Consider the following 20,989-nt stretch of genomic DNA (forward strand, 5'->3'; position numbering starts at 1 on the left):
TAGGGTTAAAATGAATGAGTGCATATCAAAGACGAATATGTGACACAAAGTTCCACCTGCTGCGAAATACTTATGCACAATGAGGGAAATATATATTTATGTTTACAAATGTGAATCCATTACAAGTGTTCCAACCTATGTAATTTTATGCGAAATCAAAACGCATAGAAAACACTGCACTCTCCTAGTTTTGAGCATACCCTCCGTCGTTGATGTCCCTGCTCCCTGCAGACGAACTCCGTGCGAGTCCACCTGCTGTGGTCCTACTGTGACTCTGTAAAATAGTATTCTCTATTTTAATGGGAACCTAGCACAAATTAATCTGTCTTTGCACAGTTGAGTTTATAGCATACGTGCGAACACGTATTTATACCAGTAAGGGGAAGCCCTTGTTAAGTGAACCTGCACCCATAAATGCAAATTCTACCCTAAGAAACAGGTTGAAAGAAAAAAACATTCGGATAACAAATGTAAGGTGGTCTATGTAAGAAGAATCATTTTTGCTATCACTGTATCGAGGACAGATAAAGCCCAGTCATCCCCTAGCTACACCATTGAGGCATGGTACGCATATCCTCCATCGCTGACGCGCCTCTTCTCTACAGACGTATCCCGCGCTACCACGCACCTTCCCTCTCTGCACTGACTGTTAGATACATTTCTTGCTTTCAGTGCCAAGATAACACACGTCGGTTAAGTGGATTTTGCACAGTAGTTTTTACAACATATGTCACCACACTGTATTTGTATCTATAACTTTAAGCCCTCCTAATGTAAATATACACCTAGAAATGCAACTACAACCATAAAAATCAATGTTTAAAAATTCTGAGTGAATATTTCGCCAAGATAGAACTAAATATATCATCTAATCTAACCCAATCAAATATAAATACAGTAAAATAAACAGTTTGTTTGTGTTTCTGTTTGCCTATGTGTCTGTGTGCAAAAAAAAAAAAAAAAAACGCTTCGTCTTGGCCTGGGGACCACACCAGTAAACCGAGAGTTGCCAAAGTTTGGTCACGGGTACCTTGGTCCAGGCTCCAAACAAAGAGGAAGCGTTTTTTTTTTAAAATTCGAACCAGCGGGTCTCATGGGGAGGGGGCGTTTACTGGGACAAGTAAAAGTGCTAGAAAATGACCGATAATATTGTCAAATCCACAGTTTTCGCGGTCGCTGAGACCAATGGTGAAACTCTGATCGCATTAACTTCCCAATTCTCCCATTCGACTGTGGACCGGGTGTCACCGGGCAGGGAGATACAGACATATGTAAAAATAATCCAAAGTGACCGATATTAGTGTCATATCCATACTTTTCGAGGTCGCTGAGATCGATGGTGACACTTCCATTAGCAATGACTTTCAAATTCAACTACCATTATTGGTGGACAAACACTGTGCTCGTGGGTTTTCTCGGGGATCTCCCGTTTCCTCCCACTTTCTTCATTCCACCATTTCACTCATCTCTCATTATCACCGTCTCCTTTAGTCTAATCGGCATATCCGTGGGGCGTAAAACTCAAAGATTTCATTTCATTTTTCATTTTCAACTACCATTATATGCGAGCCGGGGGTCACCTGCGGGGGGGTTACCGAAACGTAAATATAATCGAAAATAACCGGTACTAGTGTTAAGTCCATAGTTTTCGCGATCGCTGAGATGAATGGTGATAGTTTTTTTGCGGACTCATGTCTGCATACACTCATATAGTACATCACTTTCATCATCATCATCATCATCATAGGTACTCTGCCAGTATTGTCAGGTCACTTGACGTAGCTGAGAAGCTTGTATGCTCCAAGATCTTCGTCTAACCACTTCGTTTTCTCGTACGATTTTCTGTTTTGATATCGTCCATTAATTGTAGTCTCCCTCACTCCTTCCCTCTCTTTCCTGCCACCATATTCTCTAGCACGTCCGTCGTGATACATTTTCTTCTTAACCAATGACCCAACCAATTTCTCTTCCTCTTCTTAATTATATCTAAAATTGTTCTTTTGTCCCCCATCATTTTCTCTTCTCTCTCTCTCTCTCTTCTCTTCATTTTCTGCTCGACCCAGCTAATTCTATCCATTCTTCTCCACACCCACATTTCGAAAGCTTCCACCCTTTTCTCATTAATTTTACGTAATTTCCTTGTTTCTGACACATACAGAACAATACTCCGCACAAAGCATTTTATGTTTTTTTTCTCAACTCTTTATTCAAGTTCCCACAAAATATTATTTTCTTCCTCCTAAAGGCGTCTTTCACCATTCCTATCCTTGCTTTTATTTCACGCTCAAACTTCATATCATCACTACTAACACTGCCAAGGTATCAAATATTAGTCATATATTCTATTTTCTCCCCTTCTATTTTTATATTTGTACTTCGATAGTACAATGCACTTTACAGTATCGAAATTTGACATTTAGTATTGGTATCGCGTTTCTTGAAGTGTCAATTGTCTACTTCCTGCCCATAAAGAATTGTTGACGCCGATGAAGCAAAAATATAAAAAATCGCATATATGCTGCCAATTTTTACGAAAATTCCCTTTATACGTGTTCGAAACATTAAAGTAAAAAAAAAAAGTAAATAAATAACGGAATTTTTCTCAAGGATTGGCATCACTGATTACATCATCACGCGGAGTGCAACAAAGAGCGAAAGGGCAAATCAGCTGTAACCAGGAGAGATTAATACACCCTTCCCGCAAGAAAGTGAACAGTGTTAATAGATGTGAAAGATATGCAGAATATTGAATAATGTTTATTTCAACTGTCCGAGACAATCACTTTCCTATATCAATTTACAACTTATGCCTAAATGTTAATAAAAGTATTGCTATTTGCTATAAAAGATAGATCCTACATCCTTCACATGGAAAGGGGATAAATTCAGACAAAATTAAGATTTTATTACAATATACTCTGTCTACACTGCAGAAAAATATGTCATTGAGTTTGTTAATAAATAGAATTCTACAGAACTAAGTATTATTGTGAAAGTATTTATTGGGTTGCTACTGAGAGTTTATTTTCTTTCATTATTTTCTTCTTTCTCCTCCCGCCTTAAACAAACTTCAAGGTCAGATAGAGGGCGCTGCCAGTTGCTGTATCGCTTAGTCTTTTCTGGAAATATCACGAGCAACGCTGCAACTGAGAACATTTTAATTCTGTTGGGTTGGATTGTAAGACAAAAGATAATCAAAATTGTAAGTATTTTTAACTTTCGTAATCGTTGGCTGTTTAGCAAATGTTATTACATTATTACAGTATACTAATCACCATGTATTTCTTACATATTTCACAGAATTTACAGTAAAAAAAAAAAATATAATTTTGCTATCAACATTAATTTCAAAATGGCGCACAATTGTAGTTAAAATGAAGGTTTGCAAAAACGTTTATTGTTTTCTGGAGTGAGAAAGAATAAAAAGTAACCATTTAATAAGTTTAAATAGTTGGTATTTTGGTAGCCTCAAATGAAAGCTGTAACACAAGGCTTTTTATTATATCCTTCTTCAGTCTTATGACGTCACATTAAGACTTATTTCGTAATATATTTTATGTTTACTAAATGTTAAATTTTCAAGAATAATAAAATGGTGCAACGTTTATTTGAAATAACTCTTAAAACTAATATATTTAGCAAACGATTTAATTTACATATCCTAACTATATATAAAACTAAACGAACTGATATAAAATTAAGGGGTACTTCCGGTTGACATGGAAAGTTGAAATTTGGCATGATTGTAGCTATCCAGGACTAACCCACAGAAAAATTGTGGTTTTACAGGGAACTGAAAAATCTTTACCATCTTATTTACATAGGGCATCTTCTTCATCTCAAAATGTTTAAGCACTTCCGGCAGGATCAGAATGATGAGATTTGGCATTATTGTAGCCTTCCGGTACTAACCCACCGGAAAGGTGCTAAAAGTAATTATTTTTAGTTTTTAAGGGGTATAAAGGGGGGATGAAGAAATTTCTATGATATTTAAATGGGTGTTTTCTTGGGATTCAAAATCTTAACGGAGTCCACAGTTAGCAGAAGGCTAGTCAAATGATAAAATCGGCCTTGTTAATTTCCATGTTGCATTTATTTTTATTTGTCTATATTTTTGTTTACTGGACGTCTTGTCAAGTGCAACAAAACCAATATTTCTTGAGTTCTTTACTCAGATTTTTGTTATTCCCCAATGAACTTCAGGGGTGGATATCCGTAAGGATTTCTTGGTGCATCGAAATTTTGCATGTCCACAATAAATTACGTGAAACACTTGATCAGCCACTGGATCAGTAGGAAGGGTGGGGCATGTCAGAAGATTTTAAAGCTGTGTCTCATGGAAATTGGGGGAATGGGAAAATAGTTCTGACAGTAAACAAACATAATTTTTTTGTTTGAATCCGTCTCAAACTGCGAAGACTAAAATATATTGTTATTTAATTGCACCCTATATTCATACTTTTGTGGTTGGTTCATAATGTAAAGTATGTAAACAACAGTGAAAATTCGCTCCCATAAACAAATCTCCGAAACAGTTACAGTATACTTACTCTGGTTATTGATTTAGCTTTATAACTTACAGTTACATATATTGTATATTTTAATTTCTATGTCTTCATTGTCATAAGAATTATAAATACTAATCACAATTAATAACATATCGTCTAATATGGTTCCAGTATTATAATACTATGCCCTTGTACACGTTGCATATGTATTAGTTATATTAAGACAATGAAAAGTGTAAAACACAAATTATTCAATGATATAGTATGATCGTATCGATGGGATCTTTTTCTACTATATATATATATATATATATATATATATATGTGTGTGTGTGTGTGTGTGTGTATGTATATCCGTGAGACTCATATACTGTATATCTGGTTTTATTGATGAAACAAACCTTCATTTTACTATTTTTTTAGAGAACTAATTTTTATAGTCTTACATAGGTATATTTGAAATATGTTTTATTATGGAATGTTCAGTTAGCTAAAGTTACAATGGCTTGTTTGCTGAAGAACATGCTGCTCTTACATTTTAAGACACACGGTACTAAAAAATTTATTTTAAAGTTGCATAAAATCTACAACTATCATTAGAAACTCAATTCAATCGAGTCATTTTTACCTTAGTATTATGATAAATGTTTCACGTGAGTAGTAATTCGGTCACTGAAGTAATTTTTCATCGAGGAATCACACATTTTGACAGAGGTACATTTTAGTACTCATTGGTGCACCCACGGAAGGGTCCACCAGTTTCGCACTCCCCCCAAAATTAGTAACTCTTTTTAAATACTTGTGTTCTGTCTGCACCAGGGGCGCAACCGTGTCTCATCTACCCAATTCCAGCTTAGTAACTCGACAGACTTTCTTATTAAAACTATATTTATTTTAACAGAAATATTTCATATGGCGTAAATACCTGATCTTATACTATTTCTCTACTCTTTATCCTCTTATAAAAACAATTTAATTCTACTGCTTTTCCCTGATAATACAGGTGGAAGCCAGAGCTGCCTACAGGCGCAGCCACGTTTTAGGTTGCGCTAATGAGATTTTGTGGGTGGCATAATTTTTCATTGAAATGTTATAATAGAATTTTAATTAGACCATAACGATTTTTTAAAAATTTAATATAATTTAGTCTACGAGCCAAGTTATCTTGGTTTTGTCACAACCAACTTCAGTTTCCTTTACTACACTATAAAAAAATAAATCATCATTTAGATACTTACAGTACAGATATTGCAGTACAGTATACAGTACAGTACAGAATACTCACAGTACGGTACAGAACAGTACAGAATACTCAGAGTACGGTACAGTACAGTAAAGCACAGTGCAGAACAATACAGAATACCCACAGTACGGTAGAGTACAGTGCAGTACGCTACAGAATACTCACAGTACAGTACAGTACACTACAGAATACAGTACGGTACAATACAGTACAGTACACTACGGAATACTCACAGTACAGTACAGTACAGTAAATACGTATAGATATTGAGTTGAAAATTGATGAAATAGTGTTTATAAAGTGTGCTTCGCGTGTCCGAAACCGTTAATTCTCACAAAACAGTTTCTAGTATGATATATTTAAAAGACTTCTCGAAAACAAAATGATGAGACATTTTGCATATACATCTGGGACATACTTGGATAATCTGTATCTGAAAGGGGTGAATATGTGTAATCTGGAGGTGTTTACAGAGTGTCAGTAATGGGTAAAGCGTCCTACTGTGTCTAAAAGTAGTTTCTTTATTTTTTGCAGTGTAGGCTTCCGGGGGAAGGAGATGGCAAATTTGGGGAATTGCAACTAAACACTTGAGGGGTATGGGCACCGCTGATAGAAGTACTTGAAAATTACTTATTGTTTTCTTACATGTAGAATAACACTAGTTTAATACTACTCGGGAATAGTGTCTTCTAGTATTGTATCCCCTACAAAAAGTGGGACCACCTCCATCAAATATTTCTGAGTGCGGGCCAGGACCGTATCCAGGGGGGTCTGGAAGGCCGCCCCCTAAATTTTTGCTGGCCCCCTAAAATTTTCACGGTGGGCTTGCAAATGAACTATAATATGGTTGGACCGGGCACCCCCTAAATTTTTGGGCTGACTACGGGCCTGGTGTGGACCTGTCAGGACTGCTCGAATCCCTTCCTAAACTTGTAGAGATAGAGGAATTTCGAATAATGTGGGTTCTCATTTTTATTATTCAAAGCAAATTGATACCTATCCAGCTCCATTAAACATTTCTGTTACAAAACATTTTTTTTTTGTTTAATTGTACCATGCTTAAATAACAAATTGCCTTATATTGCATTCATTTCTTAGTTTCTCCTTATTATATTGGAAAGATTATAGTGGGATATAGTGGTCCTCCAGCTTTTTTTTTTTTTTTTTTTTTTGTCTGACACTGGTACAATATTTCTCCTGTTTGTCACTCGTATAATATTTCTCCTCTGACCCAATATATATCTTGTGAAACATTTCATTAATGCTTCGAGGCCAAGGTTCGATTTCCAGCCAAGTATATTTGTAGTAGATAACATCGTGTTTATTGGCTTTCTCGGGGTACTCCAATTTCATTCAACATTTCATTCCACCAATTTAGCATCAACATTCACTTTCCTTAATCATCCGTCTCCCTTAGCCGAAAGGACATAACCGTGAGACGTCAAACCGGAAGGTTTTTGAAACAGTTCATCCAAATTGTATTGAGCGATAAGAGGTACGTTTTGACTCTGTTACAAAACAATTATGATTATTTGTACCATGTTTCAACACAAAAAATTCGCTTATATTACATTCAGTCTTGAGTTTCTCATTATATCGCAAGTGAAAATGAAATCTTTGAATTTTACGTCCCACGAATATGCCGGATAGACTAAAGGAGACGGTGATGATGAGAAATGAATGAAATGGTAGAATTAAAGAAAGTGGGACGAAACGGGACAGCCCCGAGGAAACCCAAGCACACTGTGTTTGTCCACTACAAAGTTCACTGGCGCGAGCTTGGATTGAGCCAGAGACTCCATGCACAAGAGTTGAACGCTCTACCACTGAACCAACTTATCATATGGGAAATGTTAATATGTGCTAATTTAAAAAGCGTTAAGGTATAGTGGTACCCAGCTTTGTTTCTCCTATCCTGGTTGGTACAATATTTCTCTTGTGACGAAATATGCATCGGAAAACAATTCATGCAAATTGTTTTGTGTAATAAGACGACCTGTAGGCACATTTTGTCTTCGTTACTGAAGTAATATTTCATAACTCCAATGAACGTTCTGTGGAATAGATTCGGTTTGTAGCTAGAATAAAATAGCAGATATATCATCATTAACCTACATATGTGTATCTATTGTTTACAGTGAAAATTAATTTCGAAACTTTAATCTATGACAATAATTAATTCATTTAAAAAGTTAGTAAATAAGTAGTATTGAAATGTAGAACAAAGTAGACCTCAAGGATGTATAAAATAGAGGATCTGCCCATATAACAAAATCGTGAAGCCCTACGTCACAGCTTCGCCACACCGCGCCAGTAAGATTGCAATGTTTCGAGCCAACAATCATGGCGGAAACGAGAGTAGCCAATCAGACGTATCGGCTCAGACGATGCTCGATTGTTTTTCGGCTTCATTGAGCTCATATGATCAAGATACGTATGGGCAGATCCTTTATTTTATAACATCGTTGGTAGACCCTGCTTCACTTTAGTAAACGTACAGAGGTTCATTTTATCCGGAATTGCCCGTATAATTTTTATGATAATTGTCTTGCTGGACCATTTGTAAGACATTCATTGTTAGATCGCGCCAATGAAGCAACACATTTTTCTTGGTAACGCATTTTATACATAATCACACATAGCTAAGGATTAGAGAGTAGATTTCTGGGCTTTTAGCATCTATGCCCATGTTAGCCCATCACATATGTGAGCACTGACGTCCCACGGAGATCACTCTGCCCAGGAAATTGGAGAGCAAGAAAGTAATAGGGAATGGAACTATTATGTTAGGTACTATTTGAGCATTTGCCTGGTGTGAATAACGGAAACCTAGGAAAAACCTCACTCAATATGGTTAGTCTGAAAAAGCTGTTACATCTTTTCGACAGAGTGTCCCCACTGGGATCGAACCCGGGGCCATAATTATACATGAACCGAGTCCAGAATAATAAATACCAACAAATATACTTCTGTAAAGTTTAAAAAAAAAACTTTCCATAAAGATAAAATTGTTTGTCCTGACTTGTACTCTATAGCGACCATATTGAAAATTTTCATTTGTAGTTGCACACGTAATTCGCACTATTTGATAGAGTTGCCAATTCATTGTAATAAAATCATGCAGAGAAAAAGAAGTCTTTAAGTTTTACGTCCCACGGTTTTGCCGGTTAGGCTAAAGGAGACGGTGATGATGAGAGATGAATGAAATGGTGGAATGAAGAAAGTGGGAGGAAACGGGAGAACCCCGAGAAACCTAACGAGCACGGTGTTTATCCACCACAAAGTTCATACGCACAAGCTGGGATCGAACCAGGGACCCCAAGCACCGGAAGTGAACGCTCTACCACTGAGCCACCTTGCCCCCTCCAGAGAAAAAAGGAGGATCCAGTTTGCTCTACTGTGCCCACAATAAAAGAATTTTCTGTAGTTTCAACAAATGAAGATGGTTTTCAGTTTCTTTAATTATATTGTTTAATCTCACAGAGGTAACATTCAGAAACACTAATGAGCATGTCCGTGAAACTTGCATTTTCTGAAGAAAAGAATAAAACATAGATCGCATTTTTATGAACACTTTGTAGTGCTTTAGATCTCCATTAATCAGAATTAATTGCTGCAGTGTAGCTTCTTTTTTTAAATATACTGTCCCTTGTCAACGCCAATGGCATGTAAGTAAATTAAAAATGAAATGAAATCTTTGAGTTTTACGTCCCACGGTTATGCCGGCTAGGCTAAAGGAGACGGTGATGATGAGAGATGAATGAAATGGTGGAATGAAGAAAGTGGGAGGAAACGGGAGAACCCCGAGGAAACCCACGTACACGGTGTTTGTCCACCACAAAGTTCACTTGGCAGGGCTGGAATCGAACCCGGGACCCCACGCACAGAGGTGAACGTTCTACCACTGAGTCACCGCGGCCCCGAATGAATGGAAGTGTCACTGCAGTTCAATTTGTCATTTAGGGGCCACGGGGTTGCTCAGCGGTAGAGCGCTTACCTCTGATGCGTGGGGTCTCTTATTCGATCCCCGGACAAGTAAGTTTGGGGTGAACAATATCGTGTCCGTAGGTTTTCTTCCACATTTTCATTCCGCCAATTCTTCCATCATCATTCAATTGCCAGAGTTCCCCGATTTTATAGCTCGACTACAATTTGTAGACTTTCTTCACGGAACTATACTTGTTTAACAAAGAAATGATTCTTGTAAGCTGAAAATTTGATTTTCCGCCAGATCAGTACTCTGTTTTCTTATAAAAATAATCTAGTTGTAACATTTTTTTTTCTAAAAATAGAGGTGACAATTACTCTTGTAATTAACAATTACTTTTGGTCTTTTTGGCTGCAGATAGGATAGGTTATGTAGAGGTATTTGACTCCCTTCCGAAACATACTTAGTACACCTTTCAGGTTACATTTCTGTACAACTGGGTATCTGCAGCTGGGTATGTACTAGGCATGGGCAAAACCGGTTTTTATAAATACCGGAAACCGGTTTCTAGAAAAAAACGACATTTCGATTTTCTCCAAAACCGGTTTCGGAGAACGACAAAACAATATTCTGGTCAGAAATAGAACATTTAAAAAAAACAGAACCGGTTTTGAAGAAAACCGAAACCGGATCCGGTGTAAAACCGAACCGGTTTTGGAGGAAACCGATAACTAATTTTGGTGAAAAACGAACTGGTTTTGAACAAAACCGAAACCGGTTTCTGTTTTTTCTAAAAACCGAAAAAACAGTTTTTGTGCCCACCACTAGTATGTACCTAGGTACATGTCCACATACGTTGGACTGATGATAAGAAGGTTTTTTTTTTTTTTTTAATATGAGAAATAAGGACAGATACGTAGGTGAACTTTACGTAACAGCAATGAAATCAAAGTTGCATCAACTAACATTTGGATACTAATATGCTATTACGTATATATCTTTTAACAGGAAAATGAACAAGAATCTGCTTCATTTGAAAACTGAAAGACCCAGAATAAAGACAACCATTTGTAAGATATGCAATCGGAGAATGACATTCGTGAATCCAAACGGTGTGCAGCACAGCATCAGAAGGACTAGAGGACCAGAAATGACCAAAATTTACATCAAGGAAAAAGATTCTCAAAAGAGAAAGAAAGTGTTAATCTTCCTCTTGAGGGAACATGAGTCCACTACAATCGAAATAAGGACCCAGGCAGAGCAGGTAAATATGTATAGTAGTTGTGTATTTTACATTCATCTATGGCAGTGCCTCTCACCTAATTTCTATCACGACCCCCATTTTATCACATCCTCTTACCAGCGACCTCCGTATAATTTCTGATTTGTAATAAGCTTGTGTGCAATTTTTAATATACCTTTGGTGGAGATCACACAATATCCATCTATTTCTAAAATAGCAGAATTCATTTCTTGTATATTGGATACAGTAACTTCACTAAAAGCGAATGGATTAAAAACAAACTTGTTCAGTTCATTCATATTAACAATATCGAATCCGATCCGTCATACTGTTTTAAAATGGGTCCGTTTGAAAATTTGTAAACTTAATAACTCCCTTAATTTTGGGTCATATGATAAACAAAATAAAGTGATCTCTAATTTTGGTTAATTAGTGATCTCTAATTTTGCTCTAAATGGAGGGCTCAAAATTGAAAAATTTGCGAAATATCATCTCTCTATGACTTAAGGTTTCCGAGATATGGGTCCTTAAATCTCCCGAAATCCGATTGACCAATATCTGTGAAACGGTACCCAGTTGGCAAGTGGCCATCCAGTTACTGTTTGGTGCCAAATATTCAGCATCCTCTTAGGTATTGATCAACACCAATATCATCTCTCTATAACTTACGGTTCTCGAGATATGGCTTCTTAAAACTCCCGAAATCAGCCATTTTTGGCCAATATCTTGGGAACGGTAAGACTCACGCAAAAAAAAAATCCCATCACTTTCTCAAATAGTCTTTCATGTTCTATCAAATGGAAGGCTCAAAATTTAAAAATTCGCAAATAACACACAGACACAACAGAGAGAGACATAGAGAGTTCAGTAACGAATATTTTAAGGTCATTGAAGAAAAAAGTTTTTTCTCAATTTGCGAAAATTACATATAAACTTTTACACTGATGCATATCATTTTCTTTTTCTCCTCAGGAATATCTAGCGATTGAAATATGTCTGGTTTACGGACATTCTTTTTTCGTTAAACACTATTTAGGAATAAAGTCCAACCACCAACAAGCGGAAAACGAAAGCACGTCCAACCTTTCCAAAACTACTTACATTTTTTTTACAACGAAGAAAATGTCTAATCTTCAGCAGATGGCATCCCTGGATTAGACTCATATAAACCTTTTTTCAACGTTCTTGTATTATTTATTTATTTATTGTTATTTTAATATACCTTACACAGAATTACTCCTCTTTCATTTTTTCGTTCACTCTTAACTGTTAATCGCAAATATGTCTTTTTTTCATGCTTTCTTTCCTCTTCACTAGATATGCATTCGTCTATGTTGTATTACTTCGCCAAATTAATACCTTACAAGTGTTAAGTATTGCAAACTATGCACTATTTGGAAATAACTAGGACCGTGAATCCTTACTTCCTCATGTTTCCAACCAACACTATAAGCAACTCCCTACTACAGCATTATGTAAATTCACATTTAGAGGGAGTTTGGGGACGGAGCCCTCTATCAAATACATGATTTGCAGTATTACAATCCCGGAGAAATTCTATGTTTTTAGTTTTATTTGCATTTACCAGGGAAGCAAGAAAGTTCGTGCGCTTTTATACTATGGAAGAAAACTGTCAATTACAGGGTTTTAACGGTTTGTTTATTCGGCAAAATAGCCTCCATTTGCTTCTACAACCTTCTCCCAGCGCTCAACAAGCTTGTAAATGCCAGTTTTGTAGAATATTTGTTCCCGAGACTCGGAAAACTCAGCAACTGCATTTTTGACGTCTTGTTCAGTCTTGAACTGCCTGCCACGCATAAAATTGTCTATGGCCAAGAATAAATGGCAATCCGAAGGGGCGACATCTGGGGAGTAGGGAGGATGAGATACAAGCTCCCAACCAAGTTCTGAGATTACTTCCAGCGCCTGTTTTGCGGTGTGAGGGCGCGCGTTGTCCTGGTTATAGAGCACACCTATTTTGTTCATTAGTGCTGGCTGTTTCTGGGTCAGTTTGGTGGCTACCGTTCTCAGTTTTGATGAGTACACATCTTTGGTAATTGTCTTACCACGTTCCAAGAATTTGTAGTGCACGATACCGTTTATAGTCCAGCAAACACAGAGCAAAACCTTGTGTTGATGGATGTTCGGTTTTGCAGTCAAAGGCTTCGGATCATTCGGTGATAGCCAATGGTATGACCGTTTTTTATTGTCATACATGACCCACTTCTCGTCACAAGTTATTATACGGTCCAAAATTGGACAGATTTTGTGTCTCGTCAACAAAAATGAACAGATATTCAGTCTTAGAACTTGGCTCATAGCGGTCAGCTCGTGAGAGACCCACTGACCCAGTTTTCAGGTCTTACCCAAATGATGCAGACTTACCCGAATAATTTTCCTGCTTACCTCGAATCGATGAGCAAGTTCCTCACATGTTTGACTGGAATAATCTTCAATAGAGGCCTTCAGGTGGTCCATATCCACTGATTTAGGCCTCCCAGAGCGAGGCTTATCTTGAAAGGTCTCGTCACCAGTTGAAAAGGTCTGGAACCACTTTTGTGCTGTACATTTACTTATTACACCCTCTCCGAGCGCAACACATATTTTTCTAGCTGCTTCTGCACAATTTGTCCCCAATTTAAACTCGTAAAGCAAACAAGCTCTAAAAACTTCATTTGACACTGACATGATCACGAGCGATTTTTACACCCTACACTGACAAATGCGTTGTTATATTCACCGTGGCTGATGCGTCAATGAATAAGCTTTCCCAAACAGTCAAAACTTTCATGCTACGGGGACAGGTGTCGCCGCAGCAGCCAAATGGAAGCGGGAGTGGTTCAAAAGCGCACGAACTTTCTTGCTTCCCTGGTACTTCTAAACCCATGTCCCTACAAGCGTTTAATAAAGCCTCTGTATTTCTTTCTATTGTTGTTCTATCATCCCCTATTAAATTTACATCATCACTATACGTCATAGCCTAGCCATGAATACTATTCAGCTCTAGGTCCTGGTTGCTATCTTTGATTTTTCCTTATAGCTTAATCCAGAATAAAGTTGAATAATAATGGCGACAATACATCTCTTTATTTCATGACTATCGACGCGAAAGCTCGTGGACAAAAAAAAAATAAATAAAATTAAATTAAAAAAAATAAAAAAATAAAATAAAAAAATAAAAATAAAAATTAAAAAAATCCTACCCGGACTTTACTTTGGGATTCATTTAAACATATATTAATTAATCTAACTAGCTTCTTTGGGTATTCTGTAAGAATAGTACAATGTTTCTTTCCTAACCAAGTCATAACCCTTTCTAGAATTAATAAATAAAATTGATGTACCGGGGTATTGTATTCCCAATTGTTTTCGAGTATTTGTCGAATGGTAAATATCTGGTCGATAGTTGATCGATTTTGTCTAAATCCTCACTGATAATATCCAATAATTTCATCTGCGAATGTGGTCAATCCAGCTAAGAGAACGTTCAAGATTATTTTATAGGATGTTGAAAGAAGAGAAATGTCTCGATAATTGTTACAATCAATTTCGTGGCTTTTCCTGTGAATTGGAAAAATGATTGATTATTTCTACTCTTGTGGCAATTCCTCCTCGTTTCAGATAAGAAGAATGAGTTTGTGCACCATGTTCCACAATTTTATTCTAATCAGTAAGATCTGTTGATGTGTTTATATCTGACTAGCAGCGTTCACCCCGCTTCGCTGCGGTCACCCCGGAACGCAATAAACTTTGTTACTTAGATAATTTTTACTTTTTCGCTTTCAAGTGATATGATAAAAACCATAGAAGATTGCAGTAAATGTTAACATTATATCGCCTGTCATTTATGTTAACCCGCCCCGCTTCGCTGCGGTCACCCCGGAACGCAATAAACTTTGTTACTTAGATAATTTTTACTTTTTCGCTTTCAAGTGATATGATAAAAACCATAGTAGATTGCACTAATGTTAACATTATATCGCCTGTCATTTATGTTAACCCGCCGAGTGACACGGTCATGCGGGTTGCATATAAATACGTTTATTTTTACCTATGATGAACTAACAAAAGATTTGTACGTTATGGACACTTGAATGGTCAATTATCTCAAGACACTGGTAATTAAAAATTAAAGTGATATGATAAAAACCATCTAGGGTCCAAATCCTAATAACCCCCCAAAAATGAAAGAAATTGGTTCAGCCGTATTAGCGTGATGAGGGAACAAAGGATTTGTACGTTCTCTTTTATATATAAGACTAGCAGCGTTCACCCCGCTTCGCTGCGGTCACCCCGGAACGCAATAAACTTTGTTACTTAGATAATTTTACTTTTTCGCTTTCAAGTGATATGATAAAAACCATAGAAGATTGCAGTAAATGTTAACATTATATCGCCTGTCATTTATGTTAACCCGCCCCGCTTCGCTGCGGTCACCCCGGAACGCAATAAACGTTGTTACTTAGATAATTTTTACTTTTTCGCTTTCAAGTGATATGATAAAAACCATAGTAGATTGCAGTAAATGTTAACATTATATCGCCTGTCATTTATGTTAACCCGCCGAGTGACACGGTCATGCGGGTTGCATATAAATACGTTTATTTTTACCTATGATGAACTAACAAAGGATTTGTACGTTATGGACACTTGAATGGTCAATTATCTCAAGACACTGGTAATTAAAAATTAAAGTGATATGATAAAAACCATCTAGGGTCCAAATCCTAATAACCCCCCAAAAATGAAAGAAATTGGTTCAGCCGTATTAGCGTGATGAGGGAACAAAGGATTTGTGCGTTCTCTTTTATATATAAGATTTTTTTGACTTTTTTCGTTAAATACTAATAATATTGTAAAAATTAGGAAGTATGAATAAAAGTTATAATTGGTGTTCGACAACGTATCTAAAACAAATCACCTCGGTAACAAACTGCACCTTGTGATTTTTTTAAAATAAAAATATTTAAACTATATGGTATACTTGTTAATAAACCATTTATTTATAAAATATGAACAAAAACGCCGGAATCATTTTTGAGAAAATCGTTAAAAATTTGAAAACTATCTCTTACGAATATTTTCCAAAGTAATGACTTATACTATATTATGGGGTTAAAAAACTAATTAACTTCAAGGCCTGTGGAACTCCGGCGTTCAATGCCGCTTTCACAAAAGCTCTCCACTGACTTCTATCCTTAGCCAACTGGATCCAGTTTCTACTTTGTATTCCTATCTCTGTGAGATCCATCTTAATATTGTCCTCCCATCTGCGTCCAGGTCTTCCTAATGGTCGTTTTTCGATTGGTCTTCTAGCTAAGACTTTGAAAGCATTCCTGCTTTCTTCCATCCTGGCTACATGACCTGCCCACCTAAGCCTCCTAGACTTGATGACCCTAACAATGTTTGGTAAACCGTACAAATTATGTAGTTCCTCGTTATGAAGTTTCTGCCATTCCCCATTCCCGTTCCTCTTGGGTCCGAATATTCGTCTTAGGATCTTATTCTCAAATACCTTCAGTCTACGTTCTTCCCTCAGAGTAAGTGATATATTATGGGGTTACTAATCAAATACTGATTTATGGAAAATAAACAAAAGTGTTGGAAGTGTTATCGACAAATTTAAATCTATGTATTCTCTTCCTTAAGTAAACTACTCTTATTTTTAGGGTTAGGTAGAAAATTCGAAAAAAGAAAAACTCAAGAGAATCCCATAAAAACAAAGTTAAAATTCGGTTTAGATATGTTGAGTGGTATGGCCTCTCGGTGAGTGAATGTCTGGATGTACAAACAAATTGCGAACAGGCTGACATATTGAACAAAAAAAAAAGAAAGAAAGAAAAAAAAGAAAAAGAAAAGAAAACTTTTTACTATCATACGACTAAATGAGGAAAGAAAATATGTTCATCGTGAATGCACTTGAATTCGGAATTTGCACGGATTTTCATGTTTCCCGGCCCGTATATACGAAAAAAGTTACCTTTCGATACCTGTCCAACTGTTCGTCCATTCATCCTGACGTACACTCTTCTAAATAACCCTTTAACTATCCTTACCCTTTAACTATCTGATCCAAATATTAAACATAAATATCCGGAGGTTTTGTTTTTCGAATTTTCTTTCTACACGTAAAATTTAGGATAGTTTACTGAAGGAGGAGTTTTTTTTTAAAAAAATGTGATTTTTTTTTCAAAACAGCTGTAACAATGTCGTTTATATTTCATAAATCAATATTTGATTAATAAACCTAAGATATAGTAGAACTCATTTCTCTGGGAAAGATCCATAACGGATTTCATAAACAAATGTTCCATTAATTACCTGACTATGTGGTACCTCATTTGTCTCGAAAATATATACGAGGAATTGTTTATTTTGGGGCGATTTTTTTCTGGCGATTTTCTCAAAAACGACTCAAGCAATTTTGATTTTGTTCATATTTCATAAATAAATAAATCATTAATTACTTTATAATGTTGCATAACGAGAAACATTACAAGAGGTAGTTTACTCTTAGGGTGAGTTTCTTTACATACCCTAGTAGCAGAGACAAATTGCAAAGCACTTGCTGAAAGCCTGAATTGCAAGTCGGCTAAGCTTGCATCCAGCTTGATTGGAAAACGTGCCAGCATGCCGCAAATTGGATTCCAGTAACAAAGGTACATGGGGACAACCTTGGATTCCGTATTCCATTCAAGTTTGACGCAACCATTTCAGAAGTCAAGTCAATAGCTAATGAACGGCTAGTGATGTTATGACGCTCTGCGAATGGTCTTAAACATCGCTTGCAAATGAAACAAAAGGAAGATTGTATGAAAGCATGCGTTTCAAATGCAAGCGTAGAAAGCCAAAAGCCAAAAGCCAAGTACGCGCCAACTGGCAGAAAGCTTTCTTGCTACTAGGGTACTATTTTCTGATAAATAACCCTAGTGATTTCGTTAGTGTTTCACAAATAAGTATCCCATTTATATTCCTATTATGTTGTGTAAATCACTTCCATGAAAATATCCACAAGGGATAGTTTAATTTTAAGGGTGAATCTTTTTTTTTTTTTTTTTTCGACAAGTTTGTAAAATACGACTAATGCAATTTGATTCTTGTTTTTTAAACAAATATTTTGTTATTAATCCTAACATAAAGCATAAGCCATTCCTTATACGAAAATCTACACGGAGTAGTTTACTTTTGGAAGTGGGTTTTGTTTAGATGTATTTTTTTTTTCGAAAACGCCTTATGATTGTGTTCGTATTTCACAGAAAAATGTTAAACAATAGCTGCAGCACAACATGATCTAGTTTTAAGAAATTTGAGGTATAATGCTTAGTTATGTGGCCTGTACGTTTTATTTAGTACTAGCTGAAATACTCACTCTTCGCATGGGTCAGATATAATATCTATATAAACGGACTGAACAACGAAATAGAAAAATAGCAGTAATTTTCTACTACTTTTACATGTAAACGCCCCCTCAGACCCCCTGGTTCGAATTTTTTAAAAAAAGTTCCTCTGGCTTTCAGCCGATGGGGGCTGTATTTGGAAGTCAACGCCTGTGGGGATATCAGCATTCATCTCAGCAACCGTGAAAACTATGGATGTGACACTAATATCGCTCATTTTGGATGTCTCGGTAACCACCCGCAGGTTACCCCAGGCCCACATTGAATGGTAGCTGAATTTGAAAGTCACTGCTAATGGAAGTATCACCATTGATCTCAGCGACCGCGAAAACTATGCATTTGACACTAATATCAGTCATTTTGGATTATTTTACATGTCCCGGTATCCCCCCACCGGTGACTCCCTGCCCACAGTCGAATGGGGTGAATTTAGAAGTTAATGCGATCGAAGTTTCATCGTTGATCTCAGCGACCTCGAAAACTATGAATTTGACACTAACATCGGTCATGTTCTACTACTTTTACATGTCTCGATAAATGCCCCCTGAGACCCCCCTGGTTCGAGTTTATAAAAAGCGCTTCGTTTTGGTTTGGGATCTGGACCAAGGTACCCTGACCAAAATTTGGTACCTCTCGGTGGACTCGTCTGGTCCCCAGGCCGCACACAGACAGACACACAACCAAACTCTTTATTTTATTTATATTAGATGTAGGACCCATGAAACGTGTAAGTCTGTTGAAATTTTGTAACTCGATGTTTCTTCATCATTATTATACTAACCCCTTGCCGTATTAACCTCTTCCGTTCCAGGTGTCATTATCCTATGTGCGTGCTATAATACCGGTTTCATTTACTGTTTAGACCGTTATTTAATGTAGAACATAGTAATTATGCGCGCGTGAGGAGGAGCGATGAAAACAATTATTTGCATTATGGACTGTAAAAGGGAAATTCTGATGTCGTGAAGGGGTTTTATGCTGCTTCAGGTTGACAGCACTGACCGGAAAACAAAGGTTTTTCTTTTACGATCTCGAAATAGATCTCGAAGTTGCTCAGTGTTTATCGTTTAAACAAACAGCTTTGTGTTGCAACTGAATGTTCCCTTAGGTCTGCCATCTACTGAGACAACACTTCTTTTTGACTTATCTGTCACTAAGGTGCTGTCACCTAAGGAGAAATAGTAGAACTAAGTCTTGCCTTGCATTCACTAACAAATTTCATCATCTCCAGTATTAATACGACCCTTTTTATAACGGATACCTTTCCATGACATCAACAGGGATGTTACTGGTAAGCAAGGGGTTAACGTAGCTTCAAAGGAATAAAAGATAGACGTGTTCTTCCGAAAGGAACCAATACCGACGTTTACATTTTCTGTACGGTATCATATTTATTGCTAAAATAACACTGTGTTGAAAATTACATTTTGGTCTACTAAAAGATTGTTACCCCCCATTAGATAACCACCTTTGATAATGGCCTTTTTTCATAGCAAAAAACGATGGTCGATCAATAGAAATTTGACTATCGAATATTATTAGACGTTTATATTATGAACCTGTCCTAAATATATATATTTGTGTTTACAGCTAATCTCTGTAAAACATTTATTACATTTTTTCTTTTTGTAGGAACACGAAACCGAAGAGGATATGGTCCAACAAGATCCAATCGAAGAGAATGTTGCTAACATGATGAAAGAAGTTGATGTCGTTGAAAAGATGCAACAGTTGTCTTTCCAAAAATAAAGACTGGAACAAGTGATATCAGAAGAACGCAGATATTGTTTTGCACTTATTAAGTCTTGTTCCTCGTGTGTCTTGTTCATCATTATTATTTTTGTTAGATAACAATGTGTAGTTTCACAGTTCCACTCTAACATTTAAATGTTTAGATATTGTATCTACTATGTTTTTGTGAAAGATTCAGTTAATGCTATATACACGTTGTCTCAAAAAGTCAATTGACATTGGGCCGTTATGTTATTATCAGAGTTACAATAAAATGTAAGGGTAAAAATCTTCCCCAAATATAATGTTTCCAATCTAAAGTGAAGTTTAAAAAAAAAAAAAATCGGACTAGCCTTTTGGGCCGTACACTCTTTAAGCACCCAATGTTAAATGAAAATGCAACGTTGCCATTTCTCTGGACCCACAACGTAAGTAATGGAGTTACTGTCTTTTACACTAACGTATCGATAGCCAGCCCACATTTCAAATATGCCCCATTTCACCATACTCTTACAAACTTTATCCACCTCCCGTACCCCAGCCCACTTTTTAATGACAATGTTGAATTTTCATTTAACATTAGTGGCATAAAGAGTGTACAGCCAAAGGGCTTGTCCAATTAAAAAAAAAAATGCTTCAATTTAGATTGAAAACATCATATTTGGAGACGGTTTCCCCGCATTTTGTTGTAACTCTGATAAGAACAATTACCCTATGTCAGGGAACATTTGAGACACCTTGTATATCAATTACAAAAATACATTCTTTACTTTTGTGAATGTGATACGCTCTAAGTTTAGCAATTACGCTAGCGTAACATCATTTCAACAGTACAATGTATGTCATAAAAAAGCAAGAAGGTTAACAAGTAGTTTTAAATGTAGTGCCTCTGCTTGTACTATTAGTAATACAATAAAACTGAAGTTAAACAGAAAACAG

At 36.5% G+C, this 20,989-nt stretch overlaps 1 protein-coding gene across 1 annotated transcript; it reads left to right on the forward strand.

Moving 5' to 3' along the window:
- The first annotated feature begins 3,106 nt into the window (after positions 1-3,106).
- On the forward strand, positions 3,107-20,785 carry LOC145673819 (uncharacterized). The gene is made up of 3 exons (XM_081743585.1): positions 3,107-3,202; positions 10,688-10,943; positions 19,952-20,785. The coding sequence occupies exons 2-3, from the start codon at positions 10,692-10,694 to the stop codon at positions 20,066-20,068; spliced, it is 369 nt and encodes a 122-aa protein (XP_081599711.1). The 5' UTR covers positions 3,107-3,202; positions 10,688-10,691; the 3' UTR covers positions 20,069-20,785.
- The last annotated feature ends 204 nt before the right edge of the window (positions 20,786-20,989 follow it).

The sequence above is a fragment of the Thermobia domestica genome, chromosome 17, assembly GCF_964235325.1.
Source record: "Thermobia domestica chromosome 17, izTheDome1.hap1.1, whole genome shotgun sequence".
Lineage (NCBI taxonomy): Eukaryota > Metazoa > Arthropoda > Insecta > Zygentoma > Lepismatidae > Thermobia > Thermobia domestica.